The sequence below is a fragment of the Protopterus annectens genome, chromosome 4.part0 (genome assembly GCF_019279795.1).
Source record: "Protopterus annectens isolate FY-2018-M chromosome 4.part0, PAN1.0, whole genome shotgun sequence".
In the NCBI taxonomy this organism is placed as follows: Eukaryota; Metazoa; Chordata; order Ceratodontiformes; family Protopteridae; genus Protopterus; species Protopterus annectens.
In genome coordinates this window covers 1,102,040,109-1,102,056,347 of record NC_056733.1, presented here as the reverse complement: position 1 = coordinate 1,102,056,347, position 16,239 = coordinate 1,102,040,109, and the positions used below count along the sequence as shown (strand labels likewise).

At 40.9% G+C, this 16,239-nt stretch overlaps 1 protein-coding gene across 1 annotated transcript in view; it reads left to right on the top strand.

Moving 5' to 3' along the window:
• Positions 1–16,239, top strand: part of DIAPH1 (diaphanous related formin 1) — a 2,838,381-nt gene that overhangs the window by 2,329,834 nt on the left and 492,308 nt on the right. Inside the window, exon 19 of the mRNA XM_044069079.1 lies at positions 1,271–1,365. Coding sequence (XP_043925014.1) covers positions 1,271–1,365 — 95 coding nt within the window. The remainder of the gene's footprint in view (positions 1–1,270; positions 1,366–16,239) is intronic.

The following is a 16,239-nucleotide window of genomic DNA, read 5'->3' as shown; positions in this document are numbered from 1 at the left end:
ATCACTCAGATAAAATCCCAGCCCTCCAAAACCTAATACATCCTCACATCACAGCAAGAACATTGAGATCAAGCACCTTTAATCTCCTTGAAGTTACAAAACATAACAATGAGGCAGGAAAATCTGTCTTTAGCTGCTATGTTTCCAAACTCTGGAACTCCCTACCTGCCCAAATAACATCAAATAACTCCACAACACAATTCAAAAAACTACTAAAAGCCCACCTCAAAAACAACTGGCTCTGCTGTTTCTCACATGTAACTGTCTGCCTTTATAAGCAAGAAATATCTGTACTAATGGATAATCTCTAGTTTGTCACAATCAACTGTCTGCTTTTATAAGCTAAGACAGTATTATAAAACTGTCTACAAATCTAAGTACTGTATATATTCTGTCTGTATAAAGGCTGCAATATACTGCATGTGTTGAATGTAATATACTGTATGATGAGATGACTGTGATACTGCTGACTACTATCTTACTATGAGCCTGTGCTAACTGGCCATATTTGCCTGTATTTGTAAACCTGTTTTTGTATGTGTATACCACCATCCTTAGTAACTTGCTCATATATATATTAATGCACCTTTTGTTCTCATATGTAAATGGAGCTTTTCTCCCCGGGCCTCCGCTGAAAATGGACCTCTGTCCAGTTGGACTTTCCCAGTCAACAAATGTAAAATAATTAAATATAGAAAGGTATGAAGTGTTCTCCCGTACTTAAGATCAGAGTATAGTCCTGTGCTTAGTAGCATTGTCATGCTTTCTCCTCCTCTGTGTTTGTTGTGTATTAAGATTTCATCATTAATGATATACAGTGTCAATAGGAGTTATTTAGAAGTATGTACTGTTTATTATTAAAAGTGTTAACTGAAAAATCGTTATGTCCCCCACTTTTTGTTAATGTGAACATCAAAAAGGTGCCAGCGTTCCTATATGGTGCACTTACTAAATTCATGTTATAATGTGCAGTTGAATTGAGATTGCTGTATACCACTTGTTGTTTGAGGGAGCTGAACAGAATTCTGATGCCTTTGGAGCCAGTTGAACTTGTTTTTCTGCATTTGGTAACTAGAGTAGAGCACCCATCCCCATAAACCTTTTTCAGCCTCAGCTTATGAGCAGAATCTGGTTAGGTCACTTGTACAATGTCTCACAAGTCACATTTTGATTGAAGAAATTTATTGTTTATTCTCTGCGTGAGATAAGAATGTGATGTAACTCCTCTGTATTGTAATCATAATCAAGATGTGTTTTTTTTTCTCACCAGCCATTTTCTTAGGTTCGTTCCGTATGCCATACCAGGAAATTAAAAATGTAATCTTGGAGGTGAATGAAAAAGTCCTCACAGAGTCCATGGTTCAGGTGAGTGACATGGCTTGTCATAAAATGGTTGGTTGTGAGCATCCATTTTCTTGTCTGTCTTGCTGCTGGAAAGGTGAAATTTACTTCCAAGCAGCACGAACATGACTTGGATGTTGCACACATTCTCAGGAGAGCACATCACAGTGATGGCCATGATTTGTTAGTAGTATCTTCTGTGCCTGCCCACAATTACTGCTACTTACAATGCTATAGGAGAAGAACATTAATGAAGTGCTATCTTTAGACAGTATTATTTCTGTAGCTTTTTTTTGTTCATCTTAAAACAGGTGATAAAATTGCATGCATGTACATTCCAGTCTTACAAAACACAGTGTCATTAAATAACTGTCTTGCCAGTGGCATAAAGTAAAAAATTCTTGACTATGGCCCAGGTGACCTGAATAGCAGTTCAGGCTGTTGACCTTGTAGGTGGAGGAATAGGCATACCCATCCTGGGGGGGGGGGGGGTGATATTGGTGCTGGTCAGTCATGCCTGCTAGTCGAGGATGACTTGCCTCAACCTGGGAGGTGGAGAAAAATCTAGAATGGGTGAATGAACTTGGGTCAGTTGTGGATGGTGCCTTGCAAGTCATTGTTAGCACACATACATGTAGTGGACCACACACGTGCATAGTGGTAGATCTTGGGCAGTCCTGTGTGCTAGTGTTGAGACTAAAGTGTTGGGAATTGACTACACTAGAAACCTCTCTGCCTGTGCCTTGGAGATGCAGACTAATAAGAAGGTTTTTGGTGCTGTGTAGTTCATTGGCCTGGGGACATGTACAATCTGTACTGAATCATGAAACAGCTTGGTTTGGGGGTGGGGAGTGGAGCCAGACCATTACAGTGCCAAGAAAGAACACTTTCTCCATGGTAGTAGTTGATAAGAGTGGTTATGTTTGGTGTGCAAGGTTTCCTCATGGCTGTAATGATTCCCTTCAGACTGGATCTCTCCCTTGGGCTGACTGTCAGCATGGAGGAATGGGCTCATGCCATCTGAGGGGGAGGGTCTGTTGTTTGGCAGGCATAACCAGGGCAGCCAGCATCTATGGAAAACAATGTTAAGAATAGTAGATGTGACGGCTGTAAACATTATAGAAATTCTAAAAAAAAAAAAAAAAAGAAAAGGAAAATATTTTACCACTCCAGTTAGGTCACTAATTCTAGCTTCCGGGCCAGTCCAGTAAAAGTCTTTTATCTGTGTATTAAATGTGTTTTATTAGTAATAGATGACTAGCAGACTTACTTCCAAGCAGCACGAACATGCCTTGGATGTTGCACACACTCTGTGTGCTGATAGGCAGGAGAGCATATCACAGTGATGGCCATGATTTGTTAGTAGTATCTTCTGTGCCTGCCCACAATTACTGCTACTTACAATGCTATAGGAGAAGAACATTAATGAAGTGCTATCTTTAGACAGTATTATTTCTGTAGCTTTTTTTTGTTCATCTTAAAACAGGTGATAAAATTGCATGCATGTACATTCCAGTCTTACAAAACACAGTGTCATTAAATAACTGTCTTGCCAGTGGCATAAAGTAAAAAAATTCTTGACTATGGCCCAGGTGACCTGAATTCGATTAGCAGTTCAGGCTGTTGACCTTGTAGGTGGAGGAATAGGCATACCCATCCTGGGGGGGGTGATATTGGTGCTGGTCAGTCATGCCTGCTAGTCGAGGATGACTTGCCTCAACCTGGGAGGTGGAGACAAATCTAGAATGGGTGAATGAACTTGGGTCAGTTGTGGATGGTGCCTTGCAAGTCATTGTTAGCACACATACATGTAGTGGACCACACACGTGCATAGTGGTAGATCTTGGGCAGTCCTGTGTGCTAGTGTTGAGACTAAAGTGTTGGGAATTGACTACACTAGAAACCTCTCTGCCTGTGCCTTGGAGATGCAGACTAATAAGAAGGTTTTTGGTGCTGTGTAGTTCATTGGCCTGGGGACATGTACAATCTGTACTGAATCATGAAACAGCTTGGTTTGGGGGTGGGGAGTGGAGCCAGACCATTACAGTGCCAAGAAAGAACACTTTCTCCATGGTAGTAGTTGATAAGAGTGGTTATGTTTGGTGTGCAAGGTTTCCTCATGGCTGTAATGATTCCCTTCAGACTGGATCTCCCCCTTGGGCTGATTGTCAGCATGGAGAAATGGGCTCATGCCAGCTGAGGGGAAGGTCTGTTGTTTGGCAGGCATAAGGGCAGCCAGCATCTATGGAAAACAACAATGTTAAGAATCGTAGATGTGACGGCTGTAAACATTATAGAAATTCTAAAAAAAAAAAAAAAAGAAAAGGAAAATATTTTACCACTCCAGTTAGGTCACTAATTCTAGCTTCCGGGCCAGTCCAATAAAAGTCTTTTATCTGTGTATTAAATGTGTTTTATTAGTAATAGATGACTAGCAGAACACTTTAAGTAGTGTCGTCTAAAGCTGCAGTTCAGATTAAGCACAAACACCCAAAAATAAACAGACAGATAAGTAAATAGCACTTCAAACAGCCCCCCTCCCAAAAAAATGGAAGCAGTGGAAAAGGCTTATTTGGTGCTTGCCTTTACATCTCAACAGCTTCATTTTTTTTTTTATATTATTTTATCCTGAATAAGCTGTATTTCTGAGCCTGAAGTTGTGTTTCAAGCTTAGTTTTCAAATGTAAATAAAAAAACTCCACGCATGTCAGGTTTTCTCATCACAAATTATATACCCCTTCCATTTAATCAAACCACAAGACTACCACTTGGAAGGAAAAATGTTTTCGTATTATTATTATTATTATCAGTATTTTCTGTTGGTATGTGATTTTGCAATCTCTCTGTGCACTCCATTTTGTGAGTTTGTCACAGCACCTTTCATGTTATGCATAGTGTTATTAAAGCAAGTTTCTGAGTAGGGGAGGGATAGCTAAATGAAGACAGCAATGTTATCTGCATGTTCAGTAAAGTGGGCAAGACAAGCCAGCTCGGCTTTTAGTCACAAGTGTCAAATATGTCCTACTTTAGCAGGAAACCGAATTGGAATTACAATTCTGGGTTTGAAAATACAGATAACTCAACCACTATTTAAAGCTTTTCGCATGTTCATTAAAATGTTGCTTTACAGATGGCCACTAAGTGAAATCAAAGGAAGAATTAAATTAAAAAAGAAACCCTGGTGCTGACAGAAAAGTAAGAATTCACAGTATGTTGTAGGTAAAGGGTGACAGTAAAATGATGCTGTCATCACAAGGCATTCACTATCCGTATAGATTTTTTACTTAAGAATGGATGTGTTGAGGTTTGTTGTCTTGTATAGAGCACTGATCCATGTGGACCAATTTCAGGCTTAATAGTGATAGCTGTAAAATTCAGTGTAATCAACAGTGAAAGCTGTTTACGTGCATTGCAAACAAGCAGCTACAATATGAACAGTAAGTCAGTATTATTTGCAGTTGGAAAGGAAAGGGGGGATTGCATTGGCATAATAAAAGCAAATACCCATTTTCTTATTGGAAACCTAGAAAAGTCACAGCAAATGCATTGAATATACAGTTATAAATTACAAGCATCAGAGTAATGAGAGACATGCCATTGTGAATGAGAATGTGATAGAGTGGAAGGAGATGTAGGGCCTTGTTAAGTTATGCCCAGGAAGGAGTGGAATTCTGCTCATTTACTGAGGTAGTTCTTCAGAGCTTTTTGGAATTCATGTAGTTTAGATAAGTCCATAATGTGTGGGAGCACAGAGGAGATTGTTGGGAGTCTGTATTTGAACTGGATTATAAAGATGCCTTTCCCTCTGGCTTCTGTAGCTGCTGGTGGTAAAAAGTGGAAGACTTTCAATGTCCAGAAAAGGGTTTGCGACATCTCAGCTTTGATTTTGTGTATATACATTTGGAAATTTAGATTTTGGTTCAGAATGGAGTCCTGGGTATTTAGGGGAAGTGATGTTTTTTTGGGGAGTTTTGTCTGTGGTCGAGAATGGTGAAGTAGGCTGAGTAGGGCTACTTGAGCCTTTGGGATTTTTCAAACAGCATGGCTTTTATTTGGATTGTGATCAGCAGTTTAGTCAGCTGCTAAGGAAAAGGAGGTCCAGAAGAGTTGTGTTGTAATTTGTGAGGATTGGTGTGATATGTAGATAATCACATGATCAAGATAGAGACTGGTTTGTAGGTGGAGGAATTCTGTAGGGAGGCTGCTGTTGTCAGTGGAGATAGAACAGAGTCTTGGAGGGGCTCCATTTAGTAGGTAAGCTATGGTCGATGAGGAAGCTTCTCCTGTAACAATGAAATTGTGCTGGGAAAGGAGGTTGTGGAACTATAAGAAGGTTTGGGAACTAATACCATGGACTAAAGGGTAGTATGGTGATATATGTGGGCCGCTATGTTGAATGTTTTAGTTATGTCTGTAAAAATTTCTCCTGGATGACATTTTCCCTCTGGTGTCAGTAGAGATCTCTTAATTTAGGTTTTATGTTTCTCATTTTCTGCAATACCAAATATAATTTTGTAACAGACGTTTTCTTACTTATAAAAAAAAAATTTTCTCTGCCATTTCTTCTGTTTAACTGCAAATACAGTGCTCGAGCTCTTCTTGAAGAGTAGTCTACTTACAAGACTTCCCAGATATTAGTGTATCTAGTCTGGGATCTGAATTTTATGGTTTTGGAAGTTAATATTACAACCTGAGCTTGCCTGTTTGCTTTGGCCTAGCATACTTACCTTAGAAGTTTGTATAGGAAAATGCAGGAGCTGCTCTCAGTTCTGCAGGAAGGAAGGATGAACATTGCTGATATCACAAACACATATGCTGTTGAAAAGAGGTGCCCTGGGTATACGTTGATGTCCTCCTTTAGATCACCATTGCAGTGTTCCATTACTTGTGGATTATCTTGTCAAAAGTAACTGGACATCCAGCTTGAGTAACAAAGCCAAATAACGTTCCTGATGTGCTGTACGTACCGTGTCTGACCTCAGCTCTTGGGCGTAAGGGTATACAAATGGATCCACAGACTGTCTTGCTGCCAGTCCAACCACAGAAACTTCATCAGTCTGAATACCCATTGTTGTGCCACTTCCACTGCCAAGGCTTTGTTGGATAAGTGCCCCTTTGAGGAACCTTCTTTTTCTTCCTTTTATCTTTAAGATTTGAGCTGATGATGTTAATCTTTGTTCATTCTTTACTGATGAGTTATCGGTTACATCCTCGGAACCGAGCCGGGCAAATATCAAGCTCGTGTCAGCCAAAAATTCTCGAGCCAAGGTCCTACCCAGAATGCTCTGCCCCCTATTACCTCCAATCTTGTTTGCCGCATTGCTGTACAGCCGTGTCAAGCCACTCTCTCTCAGCTAAGTGTGTAAGTTTTTGAAAGTTTTATAGATCGTTTCTACTTTAAAGTTTTTCAAAACAGTTTCTGCTAATATTCTCCTACCCTATCGTATACTTAAGACTCTCTCCCTTTAATCTATTTCTCTTTATTACCTTTTTCTTACCTTTGAGGTAATTCTTCATTACCATCATTGGTAATCCTTCTTCCTTCTCTCTTCTTACCCTTTTGGGTAGCCTTTCCTCTTCCTTTTGGTACTGTTGTTCTTCTCCACATCATTATGTCAGATAAGAAAAGTAGTGTTGGTGATGTTAATCTTTGTTCTCTTTATTCTCCCTAAACCGATAAATAGCCCTAGTCTGGCGTTGCGCCATCTTTAATACCCTAATATTGCCTCTGGCTGCTGTCCGCTCCTGGCCCGGCGTCTTTTCCTCAGTGGTTAACTTGTAATTACTTGCTTAATATCGGTCTATTGCTTTTTATACTGTGTGCCTTAGCAACATAGCCTGCTTCGCAGTTGTATTGGGGTATGCAGACTGTTTTAGTTAACTAGTAACAGCAATGTACCGTTTGTTTTAGTAAGCTAATTATTAATGGCCACTCAGTGCTTAGTCTCCCACGTGGCACCATATAAGGAATAGCGCTGTTTCAGGTGCCAGGATTACCTTAGTAACGGCTGCCTAAATTAATTGCAGTTTGGACTACTCTTACAATACTAATTGAATGTTTGAATGCTTGTTAAAGGTAGTTCCCAAGTTGTTTCTTTGACTACTGCTGATGAACTAAATGTATTAAAAGGCTTTGAGTCACCAGACAAATGTTTGCAACTGCTGCATAGATAGCGGAAACTCTGGCTGCAATTATATGTCTTATTTCATGACTGGCATGTTTATTTAAATGATAAGGTTAGGATTTTTATGCTTACTTCATAGACACAAAAGACGCACACTTCCCTAGGGCTAAAACGACTTTCGTTTATGCCGTTTATATACTAGCGTTAACCATTAACAGCTATTTTATACATTGAAAGCTAGTTAAATCTCTAGCTTTAGCGATCGCTTCTTGACCTGCTCTGAAACTAGTGTTCCCCTCAATTTGTAGCCATTATTAGGCTATGTTGTAAATTGCAGCTAACTTTGCTCGTGGGCTAACATAGACTACTGTATGTCTTTTGAGATATGTTGTGCAGGCTGTAGTTACTGGACTGCATGTCGGAAGCCATAGCTGTTATCTCATTGAAGCTTGTTTCTCTCGAGGGCGTACAAAGACTGATGTTGGTCTTTTTCTGAATACTTTTTGTAGCCTGTAATTACTGGTTTGCAGGTCGCGATCTCTGGGAATTACTTGAGCCGCATTTGAGCCAGTATCGGCTAGTGTGTAAATAGGAAGCTTCAAACTAGCTTTTAATATCTATATATAGTTATTTCCTTGTTCGGTAGTTTGCGGCCAGTAACTACTGGACTACAAACGAGGTTCCAACCTAGTATGGGGTCCCTATATCCAAAGTAACTCCATGGCCATAAACAGCTCAAGGCACACGTGGATGTTTCTAAGTGCGTGAAGAAACGCTATAATTAATGCAACGCTTGCCTGTGCTTCGGCCTTCAGGACTAATGGAATCCTACTAACCGTCTGTTTATCCCATTTGTGAACTAGAAATTGTGACTGTGGAACACAAAGACTACATTTAGGGTAATATTTAGTGGGTAACTTTGAAATATAAAGACTACATTTAGGGCAATATTTTAGTGGGTAAAAACACTTATTTGTCCGTATTAGTCACTGTTGATTTTAATTTGAACTGTTAAAAAGGGCACCATATGCCATTAATCCCTTAGGTTGTGCCTCCTCCTTCCAAAATCTAGTGTAGACTATGAGCCAGCCTACCACTGGCACTAACTCTCACCAAGTGATTATACTTAGAATTGCTGTTATCTTTATTTGCATTATTCCTGTTTTGGCTGTACTGTCTCTAATTTTTTTTTATATGCTTTTAAATGTGATTACATCTTTAATCTAATGTGCTATATGTTTGTCCTACTTAGCCTATAGAGTATAACCTTTAGATTAAATTAATATAACAGAAGATATGGGCTCTTATGATACTGACAGCTTCTAGTATTAACATGTGAATGTATATTGTCTAACAGTTTTTTTACAACTATTGTCCTATTTTACTGTTGTCTATGCTAGTTCTTGCTGCTCACCACTACTGTTGTCTGTCTCTCTCTCTCCCACAAGTACCCTGCTCTTCACTGTATTGATCCAGCCTGTAATTTGAGAGCTACATACCTACCATCAAAGGACCCATGGTTTCATCTCACTGCCTCTCCTCCCTGCTCCCTCTCTCAAGAAAATAAGAAAGTATGTTCTATGTCCTGCCTGTAATGCATACTACCGTTCACTGTTGATCCAGGGGTTCTAAAGCACGCTCTGAGCCCCCCCCCTCAACTAGCTACCTTTGTTGACCTTACTTTTCTCCTTCCATATTCGGCTACAGCCTACCCCCCCTTTTCTGTAGCTGCTTGTAATACTAGCTTTGCCTTATAGGTGGCACCTCTATCCCATCCAATATTTCTTCTGCTTTTCTTTTGCTATTTTGCTTTATTATTCTACACTTCTTTTACCTTAAATTACTCTACACTTCACACTTTACCCTAACTTGCTATACCTGCCTGTTTTCTAACAGACTACTACCTTTTCTCTGCTTCTTCTTACCCTAGACATAATTAACTTACCTTCACTATTCAGCTCTGCTGATTGTTTCTCCTCTAGCTGCTCCATTCTCTGTTTCAACCCGCTCCGTTCGCTCTACGGGCTCACTCCGCTCCCCTACCCTACCCCCAATTCTCACCCACCCCCAGTGGTCCTAAACTTATACTTCACTGACCACTCCCTCATCCCATCTCTTCCTATCATAATCCTCATCATCACCAAACCACACCCTTAACTCTCTCTCTCCTAATTAGTACTACTAAACTCTCTTTCTAACCACTCCCTCTACTTCCCAACCTTACTCTACTCTACCTCCTATCTAAGCCCGTGGTACTTCCTCACCTACTTAACTTATAACCTGCTCATCCTCTTCATACACTCTCCTTTCCTTACTACTTCACCTACTAACACAATATACTCCCTACGTAAATCCTAGTACTATGGCCCCATCTAATAAAACTATATTCACCATTTTTTTATTTCTATCTACCACACTAGCCTTTCTTACCATACCTTACTCACTCACCTCCTACGAACATCTTTCTCTATCTGAACAAAACCATTGCAGCCAACAGACTTTGCCATCTTCTTTCACCTTTTTCCTTAACCATAGTAACATAACCTGTTTCTCTAACTATATATTACCAAAATTCCACAGAACAACCCACATTATTTACTTCTCTACCAAAAAGACTTTTAATAACCTCTATAAACTCCTAAAATCTCTACTATACCCCCAGCAACACCCCCTCTTAGACGGTGACATTCATCCAAATCCTGGCCCCTTTACTGACTCCCCCACTAACCCTACCAATTTTACAGTACCTATACTTTCTACAATTACAAATCCATCTAACTCCCTCCTGATAGCTCACCTTAACATTAGAAGTATTAACAATAAAATCTCCCACCTGCATGCACTCCTAGATATCCATTCATTTGACATTCTATGTCTTACAGAGACTTGGCTAAAACCATCTACTCTAGACCAGGAAATTAGCCCTCCTGGCTATAACATCCTCAGAAATGACTGTAAAATAAAAAAAAGGTGGTGGTGGGGGGGGGGGGGCTGAGCCGTTCTCTATAAAATCGAATCTCCAAATTTCCCCCATTAATGTGCTTCCATCATTAGACTCTAAATCTGAAACCCTATCTATCAAACTCCAAATCTCTCTATATAATCTGCATGTATCTACCTCCAGGTAATAACACACATTCTCTAGAGAACCTGCTGAGTCACCTCTCTACCCAACTGCCCCAGGAGACCATTGTACTTGGTGACGTTAACATAGACTGGTCCACTTGTAGTTCTCTAAACCCTACCAACCACATAAACCTCTTCGGATTCTCACAATTAATAACAACTCCTACAAGAATCCATAAACCTAGTAACAAGGAAAGTACTCTGGACTGGATTCTTATTAAAAGCCACCCTGAATCTTATACTCCAGGAACCCTTCCAGACAATTATCAGTGACCATGTACTTACCTACATTATTAGACAAAAAGTCCATATTGCAACTACTCATAATCTCAAAACCTCCCGCTTAAAAAAATTCTTTAATCCAGACAGCTTCTTAACCAAATTGCAAGCATGTGACTGGTCACCACTAACCTATCTAGAACGAGACGAAGCTGTCACCTATTTTAATACAAACTTTCTTCAAATCCTAGACTCCCATGCACCTTATCGCTCCACTAGAATAAAAACCAAATCTGCCCCTTGGCTCACAAAACAAACTAGGCAAAAGATACTCCTCAGAAATAAAATCTGGGCCAAATGGAGATCTACCAAATGTACAACAACCCACCTCCAATTTAAACAACTAAGAAATACCACCAAAAAGGATATTCTTAGAGACAAAAAAGATTTCTTCCTACACCTTCAACAAACCAGTCAACAAACTCCACAAAAATTTTGGTCTTGGATAAACAAACTTCTTCAGCCAGGTCACACTACTACTCCTGACCCAACCGATTTCAACAATAGCAACTCCAACCTAATCCCCGATGCCTTTAATAACTATTTCACAGATGCCATTCAAACCCTAGCCAATTCTTTACCACCCCCCACTGCTACCCAACCTAATAACTGCAATACTTCTCTACCCACCTTTCAAATACAACCTGTATCTACTTCTCTCATCTGTAAGCTTCTTAAAAAATTGAAACCTTGCATCCCTTCTGCTGACCATCTCCCATCTGAATACATACAAATTGCCACAAAAGCCATGGACTATCCCATCTCAATCCTTATTAACAGAACTATCTCTGAGGGCAAAATCCTTGCTTTATGGAAAATATCCCATATCATCCCTCTACATAAAGGAGGACCATCTACTGAGCTCTCTAACTTTCGCCCTATTGCTCTACTCTCCCCATTAGCTAAGATAATGGAAAAATGTATTCACAAACAACTACTTAACCAATTACTACAAAATAACCTACTGGCAAACTGCCAACATGGCTTCAGGCCATTCCATAGCACATCTACTGCCCTTTTATCCTTTACCGACTCTATATATAAAAATCGTAACAATAACTCTTTCTCCTCTGCTCTATTCATTGACCTGTCAAAAGCCTTTGACATGGTTAACCATAACCTACTATTAAACAAACTAAAGGCTTACTCTCTCGATCCTCAAGCCATACAATGGTTTAGGTCTTATCTGGAAAATAGACAGCAAGCAGTACTTTGGCATAACAATCTGTCTTCACTACTTCCAATAAATATTGGAGTACCCCAGGGCTCTATCTTAGGTCCCCTACTCTTCTCCTTATTTATTAATAACTTACACATGAACTTACCTCAAGCCACCTGCATTCAATATGCTGATGACTCCACTTTAATCTGCACAGCCAAGAATATATCCCCTCTCCACTCCCTCACCCAAACTGTTTTTCAGAATGTTGAAAACTGGTTTATGCAACACTGCCTCCTCCTTAATCCCAAAAAAACAAAACTACTGCTTTTTACTCCTACTCATAAATCACCCATTCCTTTCTTCTCTAACCTCTAACAATGGTACCAACATCAACCCAGAGACTACAACCCGCCTACTAGGTGTAACTATTGATAATCATCTCAACTACGATGAACACATAAACTCTACTATAAAGTCTGTTTACAGAAAACTTGGCACCTTCTATAGAATAACACCCTTCCTTACCCCTTCTGCAAGGAAAGCAATTGCCCAAACCCACCTTATTTCTACCGTCTTCTATGCCTCTGTTATATATACCAACCTATCCAATAATAACCTTTCCAAACTCTCCACCTGTTATAACAGTATAGCTAGATTCATCACATGTTCCCCCTTTAAAACTCACCACAGCCTTAACCTCTAACAACTTGGATGGCTAGAACTGAAAAACCAGATACTCTTTCAACAATTACTTATTACGCACAAGACCCTGTACCACCCTAACAACACCCCTATCCTCACTAATCTAATTACACCATACACTAATCTAGCTACACTACACTCTGCTAACAAGCTTCTAGTTTCCTCAAATAAAGGCAACAACAAAGCCGGGGATTCACTTTTCTCAAACACTGCAGGAAAATTCTGGAATCAGCTTCCTGCTGAATTATCTACCCTTGCTTCTACTTCTCTTTTTAAAAAACATCTTAAAGAACATCTGAAAGCTCATTGGCTTTGTCCATGTACTAACCCAGACTGACATCTTTTTCCCCTTCTATTCTTAACCCTATCCCTTCTCCTTTAACCTGTACTTCCAAATCGTAGTACTACTCTTCCTCTTGAATAACACAATGACATATATATTCTTTCCCATAACTAAGACTTGCTCATACCTTCTAGTGTGATTTGTAGAATTGTTTTTAGTTTAGTTTTTTTATAGAATTGTTTAGTTAATTTCTAATAATACTGTTTAGTATACAAATGTATTATTACAACTGTTCACTAGAGCATTGCTACCTCTGTATTTATTCTTAATGGTTCTATGTATTGTTAACTGTCTCAATATTCATGTTTGGAGCTTTTCTCCCTGGGCCTCTACTGAAAATGGACATATATCCAGCTAGACTAGCCCGGTCAACAAATGTAAAATAAAATAAATAAATAAATTTTAACCAGTGTAAGGATTACAGCCATAAATTATCACTTTCCGATGGCCATGAATTATGTGTCTGTTGTTTGAATGTCTCCCACCTTACTGTGGATCTCCCATGTAGGATTTGTAGAGATTTTTCGACCAGGACTCTTAATGAGAGAAAGAACAAATTAATCTTGAAAGGTCTTCTCAAATCTCCTTTCTGTGAGGCTATTTCTGGGTCAGAGGGCTCACCCCCTCCTGCTAAACCCCACAAGAGGCGTTCTTCCTCTTCCTCATTGAGGTCGCTCATTTCATCTCCCTCTGGAGATCGTAGGGAGTCATCTCATAAGAAGTTGAAATCGACTACTACTTCGGCACTGCCACCTGTAACCCTGTCCGGCTCCAGGCTCAGCACCGCCGCAACTGATTCTTGCTCCGACCATGTCCTCCTTATCGACACCGGCACTGGAGTTCCTGGTGCAGGCAATTACGGCTCAGACAGTTCCGTCACAGCCTTCACTGGCACCATCCATGCAGGTGCAATCCCCTTCGGTTCTGAGTGTGACGTTACTGTCCTCCACGGTGCAGACACTTTCAGTCCTTTTCACCACCATCATAGATTCATAGGTTTGTACTAGGCTATTTGCCCTAGGGCATTTGTAAGCCTAGCCAGAGTGTGTGTGGCTTTCACCACCCCTTAGGATGAGAATAATATGCCCATTTAGGGTTTAGTTTACTGTGCCTCTGTCTAGTAGTGACACAGAGATGACCCCCCGGGGTAAACCTACGATCTCCCATCCACTCGTCAAGATTTCTCTTGAAGAGAGTTAGTGAGGGGCTCTGCCTAACATGGACTAGGATTCTGTTCCAGAGTGTAGGGAGCCTCTGGGTTATGAATCTGTCCCTCCAGCGCGTCCTGTTTATTTCTGTGTTGAGGTTCAAATCTCTTGCTCTCGTGGCTCTGATGGATTTGGATTTTCTGAGGTGGAGCATGTCTATTAATTCCGGATTAGACATGGACTTGTACGTCAGGCATAGATCACCTCTGAGTAGGCGGTATGCGACTGAATAGAGCTGGAGTTTCTTCAGCCGGGCAGCATATTACATATGTTTGAGACCCTTTATCCTCTTGGTGAGGAACTTTTGGGGTCTTCACAACTGCTGCAGGTGTCGGGTAAGATACATCCCAAATGGGGCATTGTACTCAATCATGGGCCTGATAACAGAAGAGTACAGGGGCACAATGACCTGTCTTGATCTAGATGTGAATCCCTTCATGATAAGGTGGGTAATATAGAAGGTCTTCCTAACCACTTTGGCAATGTGAGTGTCAAATGAGAGGTTACTGTCAACTTGGGTCCCTAGGTCCCTGATTACCTCTTCCGTACTTAATGGATTACCACCTATGTGGTAATTTGTGGGTACCTTGTTTTTCCCAAAGGGTATGACTATACATTTTTTGGTGTTCAGCTTAAGGCCATGGCTCTGGCACCAATTATCTGTTTCTATGAGGCCTCTCTGAAGGATGCTTGTGTCCGCTGGAGTATCAATTATGGCGCCCAGTTTGCAGTCATCTGCGAACTTTGTCAGCCACAATCCTCCTATGTTTGCCTGCACCTCGGAAAAATAAATGCCGAGCAAGACGGGTCCCAGGACTGAGCCCTGTGGGACACCGCTTGTGACCGGCTTAGAGTCTGACATGGCTCCAGCAACTCTGACCCTGTGGGTTCTGTCCTTGAGCCAGTTTGCAACCCATCTTGTGACATATGGGTTTACATTTAAGCTGGTGAGTTTGTCTATGATGCCCGAGTGGGGTATTGTGTCGAAGGCTTTTGCAAAGTCAAGGTAGGCTGTGTGAACTGCCTTACCCTCATCAATGGCCTTAGTGACTGTTTCAAAAATGTCGACCAAGTTCAAAAGGCAGGATCTGCCCTTGACAAAGCCAAATTGGGTAGGATCCAATGTCTGTAGGTCCCCAATGTCTTTGTTTATGAGTTCCATAATGATCCTTTCCATAGCTTTGCAGACCAGGCTCATCAAGCTTATGGGGCGGTAATTTCCAGGGTCCGTAGAAGCACCGCCTTTGTGGAGTGGGACCACTGTTGCTGTACGCCACTCTTTGGGTACGTATCCTGTAGTAAGGCTAAGATTAAACAGCAGCCTTATGTGCGGGTTTAGTTCCTCTTGAAGTGCATGTAGCACACAGCCCGGGACACCGTCCAGTCCCATTGATGCTGTGTTTTTAGCTTTGGAGAGGGCGGCTCTCACCTGGGCATCTGAGATATTAGGGAGGCTACACTCTGCTGGGATAGATATTTCTCCTTTTGGGGAGAAGGGGGAGGAGAAATTTGCACTGAACCTGTCTGCCTGAATGTTGGCAATGTCTGTGGGTTCAGTGTATTTTGTGTCATTTTGGACTAACTCTGAGCATATCTGGGAGTTTCCACCCAGGTTTCTAACATAGCTAAAGAAGGCCTTGTGATTGTCTTTTGTGTCTTTTGCGATTTTTCTCTCAAAGTTGGCCTTGGATGATTTTATGAGTGATCGTAGTTTTTTGCTAGTACTGATCAGAGATGCCTTCCCTTTTAGGGATTTTGCTCTGTCATGTAGTAGCTTCCTCCTCCTGTTGTAAAGTTTGTTAATGGCTGGGGTCCACCAGACAGGGCCTGCCTTTGGGGGAATGGGTCTTGGTTTTATTTGGGATTGCATGATCCATGCATTCTTGAAGGTGCCCGTAGAAGGCATTTATAAAGGATTCAGCGGTGTGGGTTGTGGTTTCCACTGGCCCAGGG